Raw genomic sequence first — 14,538 nt, forward strand, 5'->3', positions numbered from 1 at the left:
TGAAAGCATTTTTTAGTTTTTCTTTTACTTATGAAATGTGTTGTAAAACAGGATTATTGAGTAAAGCTAAGCTTTTATAGTTGGCTATAATAGTTTAATGCTCATACTTCCTACATTTTAAAATTTTCTCACAAATGTGCTATGCATACACAAAGACCATGCGTAAAAGTAGAAAGTACAACAGCACTAAACAGGACAATAGAAAATAAATATAAATATTTCACTCCAAAACACTGCCATGAGACTAATTCAAAGTTTTTGTGACTGTGCAACCTGCTTCAGTTGCTTTTACAGGCTTTTCATTCCAGATAAACATAGTACAGTAGAATAAAAATAGTAACAATCTACTATTACATGGAATTGCAAACAGCTTATGATGAAATAACAAGGTCAAGGTAACTTTCTGTTGCCTGAAAGGAAAGGTTAACATATGGGTTGCAAAACAATTCCAGACATTAAAAAAGAAAATACTTATAAAGTTATAAATATAAACAAGAGTGTTACTTATGTACTACATGAGTGGAATATGTATTATTATATTTTCAGCTACACTTTTGCTTTACAAAAGGCATAACCGATGAAAGAAGAAACTTATTTATTTTAATATATTGTATTTATTGTGCATAGGAAGTTTATCAAGTTGCTAAAAGAAAATCTATAATGCAAAGAATGGAGTGGATCATTAAGGATTTGACTAAGTTTTGGAAGCGAAAGGCCAACATATACTGTGGAAGTTTCACGCGCATTTGATCAATCACAATTATTATGCTTACTACTTCAGTCTTGCACTGCAGTCAAGTTTTATTTTGAACCTGACATTTTCCAAAACACAGAACAGTCTGAAGGACAGATCACAGTGGAAACAAAGATTTTTAAAAGAGAGAAGTCACCATTTAGTTTGCTTAAGAGATGTTTCCTAACTTTAGTCTTCAGCCAGAATTATTAAGTATTTATAAGATGTGACTTGTTCAACAATTTTCTACACTTACTTGAGTAAATTGGAATACTGTCTGTTTTTTTTTAAATATATGAACATCTTATTTGTCTTCTTCACATTTACCCTGGCAAAGGTATGAGAGCATAATTCCATATTTCACTGTTCACATTTTTGAGATGAAGTGTCTTATTTTAAAAACTTTTTGAAGAAATTGTGAGAATTGGCAGTCAAGCTCAATGCTCATTTTCATACAATTTTTTTAATATTGGGTACTGAAAATTGGGTTATGCAGATGGTATTTAAAGGCAATAATAGACGAGTAGTGTAAATTAGAAAAAAATCAGAAACTTTTTTTCCTGTTGTGCTTTAGTAGGAAATGTTCATAAATGTGTATTTTTTATGATGGTGTAAAAGGAATTAAAAAAGATACAAAAGCAAAATTACAACATCACTTTGTATGTTTTGTCTTATAATAACACATTTGGAGTTTACATACCTACACCTTAGCTCAGAGGGCTTTATGCTACCCTATTTTGTTATATACCAGACCACCATGTTCATCTTCCACCTTTAATCACACTTGGAGCTACATTTTTAATACCTGTAAACTGTCACCTCTACTTATATTTATTCCAACCCCTAAATCTCATCCAGGACTCTTCTGGCAGCATTCCTTCTTGGCTGCAGCTGGAGACAGTGAACCCCAAAGCTGCAATTGCTGTTAAAAATCCAAGGTCTCCATTCTGCCATTTGTATACATCTGTTATTTTCAACATGACAAGGCTACATCCCCACCGTGGCCAAACACCCACAAAAGACACTCTGTTTCGAGTCATAGTCCTGTCTCAATGTACTGACCTTTAAGTATTTATTTTGTTTGTGGCGAGGATCCCATGATAACTGTGACATTCATTTCATTCAGATAGATTTTTTTTCCACCAAAATAGCCGCATATCAGCAAAACAGGGCTGTCCCATTATGTACATGTTTTCTGTGTTTTTATTGAGGTATATTAATGAATTTTTTCCATGCTGCTTTGAAGAGACTTACTTAAAATAATCAAGTATAATGAATTAATAAGTCATTTAAAGTAATCTTTCCCACTTGCAAGTGCCCCAAAACCATGTTCCTCTATCAAATTCATTATTGTCTATGTCTTTCTTTCCCCTGTTATTGAGTTGATCTCCTTCTGACTCTATTCTCATTATGTTCTAGTAGGGGGAGGCATTAAATCACATTTGGGAGGACAATAGGCTAGAAATCACCCTACCAGCACATAATATCCTTGTATCCCTGATCTTTGAGGTGCCACTGAGATGATGTTTTTGTCCTCTAGACAATTTCCAAACTGTATGTTCTTTTAAATAGGAAAATAAAAAAGCTTAGTCTTATTCAGGCATTATTTGTTGCTGCCTCCTGGCCTGGGGGAAATCAGGCTTGTTACAGCCCTCTCTGGTCTCTCTTTCTTTCCTGCTTTAATCATTTTTGGTCTTCTGTCTGATCTGTTTATCCTGGAAAGTATTGGTATTTCCTGATTAGTGTGCCATGACCTCTGCCTTATTCCAGTTTCCCTGTGGATCCAGTCAAGGGCATCCTCTAGCATGACATGATTGTTTACTCCAAATAGTACTTGTCTTCTCATAATTGTATACAAGAGGTGCTCTTAGACTGTCAATGTGCTGCTTTTTCTCTCAAGATGTTTTTCACCAGTATTGCTTCCTGACCTGTGCTATGTTAGAGGTATCCCCAACCAAATGAACTGTTACAACTGTCACATACATACAAAAATGAAAACTTTTGTTTTTTATTTTTGTGAATGAAATATATAGCACAAAAGACATCTTGCTACATCTGTTATCATTATTTCCCATAACCACCAACACTTCAGTTTACTCTACCTCAGGGGGGATTACTAACTTTCAATCAAAATGATGACTTCATTAGTCCACATACAGTATTTAGTTTCATTAATTACAGTGTAATATGCATGTGAATGCAGCATTTTTTTTAAATCAAGTCTCACCCATTGTCTTGTTTTCTTTGTGTGACAGCCCAGCTTTAAAGAGTGTATTTCTTCTGGAATTTCATCCCAGCCTTGGCCTGGCTTCCCTTATTTTCAAGGCACTCAGTCAGGCATATTATGAACTCTGCCAGTTTCACAGACCTGTCTCAGTCAGTGCAAATATTGCCTTAGAGAAGCGACTTTTGCAGGTAGCTCTTGAGAAGCTACACAATCTGGAGTCACCTGGATATTCTTACAGTATACAGATCCAAAAAGATGTAAGTTGTGCTTTACTTGAAACAAAGAAGGAATGTATTAAAGGTAATGTAGATTTTATAATAATTCCTCAGTAAAACTGTGCAAAAGACAATTTTTACCAATTCAATATTTTAGTCATGTATGTGGAACAAGTACAATTTTACCAGTGAGTGAAGTCTTATTTGTTTGAATTCTTCAAATGAGCACTTTTCGTAGGGCTCCTTATTAAGCCATTAAAGATAATACAAAGTGTAATAAATCACTTTAAATGTCTTGTTATAAAATGTAAATATTCAGGTTGGAATGTCATACATTTTTGTAATATAATATATATAATAATTTCAGATTTTAGATGGTAATGTGTATATGAAGGCAGTACATGCATTTATTCTGTACATTTACAGTTTACATTTTTTTAATACTTTTTTTAAGTAGTACTAGTACATGAGGTACATTGTTACCAGATAAGCATATAATGCAATTTGTGAAAAAATATTACTAATACTACAGGTGCATATAGTAAGTGGATGCCTGACTGCCAAAAAGCAACTGAAGAAAAAGGCCACAGCGGTTTATCTCATGCAGAAATATACATGGCCCTATACTAACGTGGTGGTGCCATTATTCTTAGTATCCTCCTGCAAGATACACACCCCCTCATAGTATGTTTTCTCTTTTGATCTGTTATTGCATCACGCTTTGCAATATTTTGAATTTAATCTCTCTATTTCCTTAACAAGGTGCATTCCATTCATTCATTATCCTCAGTGTCATAAATGCTTGCAGGCACAGCCCTCATATGAAAATATAGAAGTTTTCATCAAGAAGTAAACTGCTGTTTATGTGAAGATTATATTTTTTTATTTTGGAATCTGTTATGTTTTTTATCTTTTACATTTTTTTTAAACATGAATATTTCTAAAACCACCCACTCACTCACCCACACACGTTTCATACACAGGCTAAGCAGAACAGACCTGAATTTTTTTCTGTCTAGCAACAATGTGTAACATCTTCCTGTGATCATTTTGTGATAATAATGTGATCACCTTACTACGTGCCCAAGGTTCATGGTAGCATTGCTGTAAGGATCACTGGTGCATACAACACCATATCCAAGCTATGATCCTATAAAGTAATTTTCAAATTCATATATGTACAATTTTTAAAAAAAAAGGTTTTCTGAAATGTCAATCAACATCATATACCATATAAAAACTCGTTTTTATTACAGAGAGTAACCAAAAGTAAACAAAATAATTATGTATAGTATACAGCGATTAAAGTCAGTGTTCACTCTAATTTGTTTTTTTTTCCAAATTATGAGAATTTGTTTATTCTTAATGGAAAGTTTTATTTTTTGCCTTCAGAAGCTTTTTATGGTAAGTTGCTATTACTGCATTTTTGCAGTATATACCAATGACTAGTGCAGAATTTGTATCTTCATTGCAATTAAATACTGTACTATTAAATGGTAAATAATTGGATGAGAAAGGTGAATCTGTAATATTAAGTTGTACTTACTTACTGTGCATCATCATTATCAGTGCTGTACAAAATACTTATTAATGCTTCATAAGACTACAATATGAGGAAAGGCCAAAGTCCTTTTTTTACTTTGAGTACAGTAAATAGAAATTAACAGGTTACATGGTTTAATTATCGAAGTACTACCTAAAGTTGCTATGACATGTTCTTAGAACTTTCAAATAAGGAAGACTTCATAAAAATAAACATTGTTTTTTTAATATATTTTTATCAATATATAAGGGGCTGAAGCAATAAAACATTAATTTGTTCTTTCTTTATTTTAGCAATTGTTTTGGACAAAGTAATCAAAGCTTAAATGTAATTTATACCATTGTGTCTGCAACTCACATATTAATTACACAGTTTATTATTCATTTCCAGTTGTTCTCAGATACTCTTTTTGAAGACCCATTTTTTGTTAGAGATATTGCATTTTGTGTCCTCGATTCAGCTGAAGGAGATGGGAACAAGCAAGGTAAAGAAAAGCAGGCTTTCACCATGGACACCTTCTGCCGACTGTTGGAACTTGTAACAATCCGACACCGTCTAATAGAGGCCTCGTCTGAAACTGCACATTTAGCTCAGTGAGTGGCTGCTTCACAAGGATTACAGTTATGCCATTATATTATTGATACTTACAGATTTTTGGGCCGGATTGAGCCCAATAGCAGTTTTATTTATACATAATTAGAATAATGATGAATTTCATTGTCAGGTAAACGCAAGTTACATGCATATTTCATGTTACTTACTTTATGCACTAACAAACATGGTAATATTTGGAACATGTTTCCAATGTTGACTGAGAGTTTTGAAAATTGTTATATAAAGGAAGTGAACATTTCTTCTTAATTTATTATTTATTTTTCAGTAACCATGATTTTGTGCAGAATAATGGTGGTAGAGCAATTTTTGAAACTATTAAGAAAATTAGGTTATATTTTCATGTTATTAAAATGTTTATTAAAAAATAACTTTTACTCTTTCAATGAAAGTTTCTTACATCAGCATTATTTTCTAATTCCTCACACTCGCTGGGAGGAGAAAGACATCTAAGTTCTTTTTATGGAGTCTGATATATGTTAAAATAGCAGGTAAATGTGCTGAGGCTGTTGCAAACACGTTTCATCTTGATCCATCTATCCATTCATCCTCTTCCGCTTATCCGAAATCGGGTCGTGGGGGCAGCAGCTTGAGCAGAGATGCCCAGACTTCCCTCTCCTCAGCCACTTCTTCTAGCTTTTCCGGGGCAATCCCAAGGTGTTCCCAGGCCAGCCGGGAGACATAGTCATTCCAGTATGTCCTGGGTCTTCCCCGGGGCCTCCTCCCAGTTGGACGTGCCTGGAACACCTCACCAGGGAGGCGTCCAGGAGGCATCCTGATCAGATGCCCGAGCCACCTCATCTGACTCCTCTCATTGCGGAGGAGCAGCGGCTGTACTTTGAGCCCCTCCCGGATGACTGAGCTTCTCACCCTATCTTTAAGGGAAAGCTCAGACACCCTGCGGAGAAAACTCATTTCAGGCGCTTGTATTCGCAATCTCGTTCTTTCATTTACTACCCATAGCTCATGACCATAGGTGAGGGTAGGAACGTAGATTGACTGGTAAATTCAATGCTTTGCCTTACGGCTCAGCTCCTTTTTCACCACGACAGACCGATGCAGAGCCTGCATCACTGCGGACGCTGCACCGATCCATCTGTCGATCTCACACCATTCTTCCCTCACTTGTGAACAAGACCCCAAGATAATTGAACACTTGGGGCAGGATCTCGCTCCCAACCCTGAGAGGGCACTCCATCCTTTTCCGGCTGAGGGCCATGGTCTCGGATTTGGAGGTGCTGATTCCATCCCAGCTGTGAACCAATCCAGAGAGAGCTGAAGATCATGGCCTGATGAAGCAAACAGGACAACATCATCTGCAAAGAGCAGTGACCCAATGCAGTCCACCAAACCGGACCCCCTCAACGCCCTGGCAGTCCCTAGAAATTCTGTTCATAAAAGTGGAGTCCAACTCTCACTGGAAACGGGTTCGAATTACTGCCGGCAATGTGGACCAAGCTCTGACACCAGTTGTACAAGGACCGAACAGCCCTTATCAGGGGGTCCGGTATCCCATACTCCTGGAGCATCCCCCACAGGATTCTCTGAGGGACACGGTCGAACCCCTTTTCCAAGTCAACAAAACACATGTAGACTGGTTGGACAAACTCCCATGCACCCTCCAGGATCCTGTTAAAGGTGTAAAGCTGGTCCATTGTTCCACGACCAAGATGAAAACCACACTGTTCCTCCTGAATCTGAGGTTCAACTATCCAACGGACCCTCCTCTCCTGGACCCCCGAATAGACTTTTCCAGGGAGGCTGAGGAGTGTGATCCCTCTGTAGTTAAAACGCACCCTCCGGTCCCCCTTCTTAAAGAGGGGGACCACCACCCCGGTCTGCCAATCCAGAGGCACTGTCCCCGATGTCCATGCGAAGTTGCAGAGGCGTGTCAACCAAGACAGTCCTACAACATCCAGAGCCTTGAGGAACTCCGGGCGTATCTCATCCACCCTGGGGCCCTGCCACCAAGGAGTTTTTGACCACCTTGGTGACCTCAGTCCCAGAGATGGGGGAGCCCACTTCCGAGTCCCCAGGCTCTGCCTCCTCATTAGAAGGCATGTTAGTGGGATTGAGGAGGTCTTCAAAGTACTCCTCCCACCGACCCACAATGTCCCGAGTCGAAGTCAGCAGCGCACCATCCCCACCATATACAGTGTTGACACTGCACTGCTTCCTCCTCCTGACGGTGGACCAGAATCTCCTCGAAGCCGTCCGAAAGTCGTTCTCCATGGCTTCCCCAAACTCCTCCCACGCCTGAGTTTTTGCCTCAGCAACCACCGAAACCGCATTCTGCTTGGCCTGCTGGTACTTATTAGCTGCCTTCAGAGTCCCACAGGACAAAAGGGTCCTGTAGGACTCCTTCTTCAGCTTGACGGCATCCCTCACTGCTGGTGTCCACCAATGGGTTCGGGGATTGCCACTATGACAGGCACCGACCACCTTACGGCCACAACTCTGGTCAGCTGCCTCAACAATAGAGGCAGGGAACGTGGCCCATTCAGACTCAATGTCCCCCACCTCCCTCGGGACGTGGTCGAAGTTCTGCCGGAGGTGGGAGTTAAAGCTACTTCTGACAGGGGACTCTGCCAGACGTTCCCAGCAGACTCTCACAATACGTTTGGGCCTACCAGGCCTGACCGGCATCCTCCCCCACCATCGAAGCCTACTCACCACCAGGTGGTGATCAGTTGACAACTCTGCCCCTCTCTTCACCCGAGTGTCCAAGACATGTGGCTGCAAGTCCGACGACACGACCACAAAGTCGATCATCGAACTGAGGCCTAGGGTGTCCTGGTGCCAAGTGCACATATGAACACCCCTATGCTTGAACATGATGTTCGTTATGGACAATCCGTGACGAGCACAGAAGTTCAATAACAAAGCACCACTCGGGTTCAGATCGGAGGGTAGGGCTTTCCTTCCAATCATGGACTTCCAGGTCTCACCGTTATTGCCCACATGAGCATTGAAGTCTCCCAGCAGAATGAGGGAGTCCCCAGAAGGTATGCCATCTAGCAAACCCTCCATGGACTCCAAAAAGGGTGGGTACTCCAGACTGCTGTTCGGTGCATACGCACAAACAACAGTTAGGACCCGTCCCCCCACCTAAAGGCGGAGAGAGGCTACCCTCTCGTCCACCAGGGTAAACCCCAATCAACAGGCTCCAAGTCAGGGGGCAATAAGTATGCCCACAGCCGCTCGGCGCCTCACTCCGGGGGCAACTCCAGAGTGGTGAGCCCATGGGAAGGGGGACCCACGTTGCCTCTTCGGGCTGAGCCCGGCCAAGCCCCATAGGTGCACGCCCAGCCACCAGGTGCTCGCCGTCGAGCCCCACCTCCAGGCCTGGCTCCAGAGGGGGGCCCCGGTGACCCACGTCTGGGCGAGGGAAAACGCTGTCCAAAATATTTATTCTTCATAGGAGGTTTGATGAACCGCTCTTTGTCACATCCCTTACCTAGGACTAGTTTGCCTTGGGTGACCCTACCAGGGGCATAAAGCCCTGGACAGCAGAGCTCCTAGGATCACTGGGACATGCAAACCCCTCCACCATGATAAGGGGGCGGTTCGAGGAGTTGCGTTTCAACTTTAACTTTATTATAGTATTTCAAGATAATTATTTAGAAAATATATTGCATATTAATCTACTTTTCTTTGCAGTATGGTTATGAACATGGTAAGCTCAAAAAATAATGCATTAAATCTACACAACAGAAAATTTATAGGGAAAGCGTAGAATGTGCCAATGCTTATGTAAAAAAAAAATTTTTTTCAATTTGTGGTATAATGTAAATTTCAGAAACATATTTGATGTGTATTTCTAGGGATAGTCAGAAATGTGTACTCCTGCAAGTTAGGCAACCACATATCAGCCTGCTAGTTTTCAGTTAACAGCAGACTTGTGTTTTTTTAAATTTCTATTAACAAATTTTTGTTTTAATTTTATGAACTGTTGAATTTTCAAAACCTTTACTTAATAATGTTCTATTTTTTAGGCTGTACAAAATGTTTTCTGCTGAGATGGGGTTTGATGAATTTCATCTGTACCTGCGACCTGTGCAGTTTGAGTTTGCATCTCACAAAGAGAAAGCAGATCAGCCCCCTCCAGTTTTCATCACTGCTTTGTTGGAAGATGACAGCAGTGTGGACAGGTTAGTAAGAAAATATATTTACTGCAATTCTGGAACTTTTTAAAAATAATTGCAATGACAATAGTCACAAAGTTTTTGTGACAACTGCTTGCTTTGTTTTTATCTTTTAAAGCCATTTTACTGCTACGTTAAAATAGATAATATGTCTGATAATTTTTTGTTCTTTCATTTTCTGAAACTGCATTTTCTCATACAGCATTGCACGAGGGCTAGAGCTTATCCCAGGTTGACTGAGCGAGGTACAACATGAGTCCAAAGAATAAATGTTGTGATGCCAACCAGATTGTCCCTTCTAATAATTGTTTCAGCAACAAAAAAATAGAGCTCAATTGAACAGATAAGAAGAAATAGTAAGGCTGCAGTCACTCCCCTAAATAAACATATGCTCGTATGAGTGGTCAGTCTGGGGTTTAGCTTCGTTCTGCGGTGGATGTGCATCCCAATTAAATGCTACAGTCTGGGATCACCTCAAATTTATAGTTGTCTGACTGGAAGGGGCCCAGTCAGTTGCCCTCATTAGCTATCTTCTCAGAGCTGTTTATAGAAAAAGAGACAATGCCATTAGCGACCTTGCCTCTTCATGTTCTGGGATGGTTATTGCATATCTCGGATGAGCCTGGAAGGTGACCCTATGATACACATGTGTGACACAAGATATATGAGGTGCTAGGCAGGAAGTGATTCATTCACATGTTTCTGTCATACCAGTCTTCCTAACCCCCCTGTCTTTGGGATATGAAAGGAGAACACCCAGAGAAAAGCAATTCAGGGTCCACACAGATGGCGTCAGTGTCAGAATCTGAACCCAAGACTCTGGAGCTGTGAGATAGCAGTGCCAATCACCACATTATTATGCTGTCCAATTATTTTTTAATGGTTAGACATCATTGCAAACAATATTCATATATAGTTACTGAAGTTGTTGTTATAGAAATAAAATTAAAGGATCAAAACAAACATTGGAGGTATGAGAATACCAACCTTGTTTAATTTGCTATTTGCTATTAATTAAAATAGTTGATTCTATGTTGGGTCGCCTTACTTCATCAGTTGTGTGACCTGAATGAACACCGACTTCCGGAGGCCTCTGGATTTATTTACAGTAAGCCAGAAGGAGTGGGGTCTTTGTTGAGGGAAGCAACAAGAGGTCTCTAGTCATCCGACTGGCAAGTCTCTAAACTGCAGGTGAAAAAAGGAAAAGGTATTACAAACAGTGACCCCTCTCTTCTTGGTAAGGCATGGTTCACCTTACCAGATCCCTGAAGATTTCCCCTAATCACACATGCTTCACACTCTGTCATCTGTTTAACACCTTCAAAATGTGAAACTAGTCCTAAAACTATTCAAATTTATACAATGGCAGAAACTAAGCAGGAAAATATTTCATTTGCAAAGTAGTTTAAGTACATTTCAAATAAACATTATTTTTTGGACATTTCTTTTCAAAGTATTTTGTAGTCCACACATTTCAAAAAAGTTAGCCCATCTGCCAGAGGTTGCTCAGCTACAAGCCCCCAACTCTACCTGGAGTGCTGGCAGTATAAGGGAAGGAGCCTAGGAACACTTACTCTTTGAACTAGTAAACGAAAGACACACACACACAAAAAGAAAATAAAATAGCCTTCCTCTCTTCTATCAACTTAAAAAGGTTCTTATGGGTGTACTCCTATTTCAAGGGGTGAATGCCAGAGATGTTATTTCATATTGGCTGAAATTTGCATGTCTAGAGTATTTAGGAAAATTAATTTAGCTGTGTCATTGTTCTGACATAGAATTCAGCCAGAAAATGTGAGTGGTCACATGATCCATAAGCCTCTCAAAGAAAGGTTCATATCACCTCCTTCATTTAAACATTGAGCACAAACAGTTAACTTTGCAGAACAGTTAAATGTATTAATCCTTCAGCACTCACCACATACAAATTCTTAACTTCCCTGAGTCTTGTCACAGAAGTGCTTGCCTTCAGAATGCAGTAATGACATCACACAGAGAGACGTTAGCTATTAGATTATCAGTGAAAGAGGGGCTAACTTTCCTTTGAAGGCTTTTACTGATCTTATCCATCTGAGTTTTTTTTTCAAACTTATAAGAGGCAAAACCCTAGAAAGGCTAAATAGATATTTTAATTCATAAATTCATGGGCACCTGTTTCTTAAAGACCAGGTTGTAAAGCAGTAATGTTCCATCTGTTTGATGATAAAACTCTGCTAATGAGGCAAAGCTAATTTTTTCCAACATAAAACATTAAGAGTCATACTAGCACCTCTTTCTCAAATGTACACAGTCATTTTTCTCCTTGTCTCATATATGTGCCTTTCTCTACCAAAATTCAAGTTTTGACATAATTTGTCTAGCCAATTAAAATAAAGCATACAGAAGTGCTTGTCAGTTATTACTTCAGAATTTGTTCTAATGCAATAGTTGTAGACCTTACCATGTTCAACCGTTTAGTCCTTTAGTAGCTGTATATAAAAAAAAAAATGGGAAAACATGAATTGAATCAGTTGTATGTGAGATGTCAATTCAATGCCATGGCTAGTACTGAATGGTGTTGCTTTTTCATATATGTTACAATTTTGAGTTTGAGATCATGACTTTCTATTAGTTTGTCATGTTTTATTCATGAATAAAATTCTAACTTGCATTGCATACAGTCACTCTATCGGTTCTCTCATCAGCAAGTATTAACATTGAAACATCAACCTTACTTTAAAGCTTCACATGTTACATCATGAACTCTTGAAACAGACTGTAACAGATTTATTAGAAAGTGCTTTGCTCTCAATGAAAGAATAGCAATTAAGTAACTATGGCATATATATTTAGTATTATTTTATGTTAGTAAGAAGAAACAGTTTATTGATCTAATATTAACAGTTTAATAGTATTTCACAGCCCTTGGTAATTCACTGTTTGCTGAACTAACAGCTTCTCTGAGTGAGTGGGATTTCTCACAGTAGTTAATTCATCAAGCAAGAATGTATAAGCCAGATGACAATGATTCAGTTCAACTGCAAAATTTAGCGCATGGTATGCTCCTGTTAATTGCATTTTAAATAGCATTAGGGTATGTGCTTTGTTGTGTTTGTTATTTTATTTGCTACATTTGTATATGCAGTATGTAAATGCAGCATTAAAATATGCCTCATCATCTAAAGTAAAGTGGGATATGCTTGTTTCCCTTTTTTTAGTCTGGTATTAGACATTAGAAAAGAATTAGAAGAATAAATCAATTTTTAAAAGTAATGCTCAGTTTAATCCACTCCCCTATGGTTGCACCATTGTGTTATGCTCAAGGGAAGTCAAGATGTGACTCTTAAAATCCATGCCCACTTTACTTTCAGAATGTTTTTGGATGATCAATCCAAGTTCCCAATAGGAATTATCACAAAAGTAAAATCATTTTGTGCCACTTAAAAATGTACTGAAAAAGTACTGAAATGGAACCACCTCTTACTAGAGAAATACATGTGTAGAAAGTCACTGTGTTAAGTCCTCTCGTACCTTTAGGACTAAACTAGCCTACAATCTTTTCTGTTATCCAAACAAAAAATGAAGTGTATATTTCCATGAAATGTAAATCTGAAGATTATTTAAAATGTTCTGAAAATAATACTTATTTGAAATTTCTGAAAAGGATCTCCCTTTTAGCAAAAACAAAGGGAAGAAGCAAACTAAACAAGCTAATTGCATCAGTTGTTAACCTATGGTGTATGTGAACCTTTAAAAACATGTTTTTGGTTGTGTCACTGTAAGATGCTAGCATTCTCATCTTCCTTTGGATGTACTGCATGTTAGCACAAGCAAGTGAGAATTTCACACTATTCCATATATATGAGACGACGATACTGATCCTATGAACCAAAAGGGACAGTCATTGCCAAATCTTACCTTGCTTTCTCATTTGACTACTAGATGATCAGTACTTTCTAAAGTAAGTCTTTAAAAGCAATAATACTGCAAGCATTTGCAATCACCTCGATTTAATACAGATACTAAAGGAGTAAGTATGAGAATAACTCTGACCTGTAAGTGTGATTTCAATTCTTTAAACTAGGTGGGGGCTGTTTAAGCTTGCCTAGTTTTTATATTATTTCATCTCCCCATTTATCAGTCCATATGTCTGGGACACATTTATTTAGATGTGATGTGACCTTGTAGGTGCTTTTAGCAGCAGTTGTGTCGCTACTGCTTAGGATTGTTTCTACTTTATTGGGTTTTATCTTAAGCAGTCTCCTTAAAAGCTCAAATTATTTGGTTATTGACTCATTTCTCTTATGTTTGTCAAGCCTTGCTTGAGGTTTCTTTTGTTTGTAATCTTTACCTATTTCAAGGTATTATAGCAGAACCCAGAGTTAATGTTCTCATATTTATGATTTTTTTCACATTTAATATTTTTGAATGCTGCTATTGAACAAAATAGAACTCTTATCTGAACAAGTGTGTTTCTTTTAATAATACATTCATGCTGTATCTAAAAGTGACTTTATTCTAATTTGGCTTGATATTTGACTTTTCTTTTTTGTTTCACTGTTAGGATCATTTCAAATGTGATGCAAGTGTGTACAGATATTTACATTGAATGTGCGGAGTGGTGGTTAAGTCTTAGGACTTCAAACCCTCAGATTGTGGGCTCAGATTCTACTACTGACACTGTGTGGCCATGTGTCACTTCATTTGCCCCTGCTTATGCTCCAATTGGTGAAAAAATAAAAAAAAGTATTATATATCAAGTTGTATCTCAAATGTTATAAGCTTCCTTGGATAAAGGCGTCAGCCAAAAAAGTAAATGACAATAAGATACAAAATGAATAAAAACAATTTTGTCAGACAGTGCAACCCAATACAAGTTATGATTCCCTGTCATTTTTTGGTGATCATTCACCACTGGAATGATCAGATCTGTGTCATATACAGTATGAGTGAAAAATGGCAGTTGAGCTACAGTGTGAATTTAGGTTCATTTTGTTGGAAGGGTGTACTTTTCATGCTGATATAAAGACTATGACAAAGTTCTTGAAAATAAATAACCATTGTGGTCCCCGGCCGGGACGCCC

General features: G+C 38.4%; 1 protein-coding gene across 1 annotated transcript in view; it reads left to right on the forward strand.

The window, feature by feature from the left end:
- Window positions 1-14,538, forward strand: part of si:ch73-242m19.1 — a gene marked incomplete at its 3' end in the record, with an annotated part of 117,145 nt that overhangs the window by 68,769 nt on the left and 33,838 nt on the right. The window contains exons 20-22 of the mRNA XM_039749762.1: window positions 2,989-3,217; window positions 5,109-5,311; window positions 9,326-9,481. Of these exons, the coding sequence (XP_039605696.1) occupies window positions 2,989-3,217; window positions 5,109-5,311; window positions 9,326-9,481 (588 nt within the window). The remainder of the gene's footprint in view (window positions 1-2,988; window positions 3,218-5,108; window positions 5,312-9,325; window positions 9,482-14,538) is intronic.

Source organism: Polypterus senegalus, chromosome 3 (genome assembly GCF_016835505.1).
Source record: "Polypterus senegalus isolate Bchr_013 chromosome 3, ASM1683550v1, whole genome shotgun sequence".
Taxonomy (NCBI): domain Eukaryota; kingdom Metazoa; phylum Chordata; class Cladistia; order Polypteriformes; family Polypteridae; genus Polypterus; species Polypterus senegalus.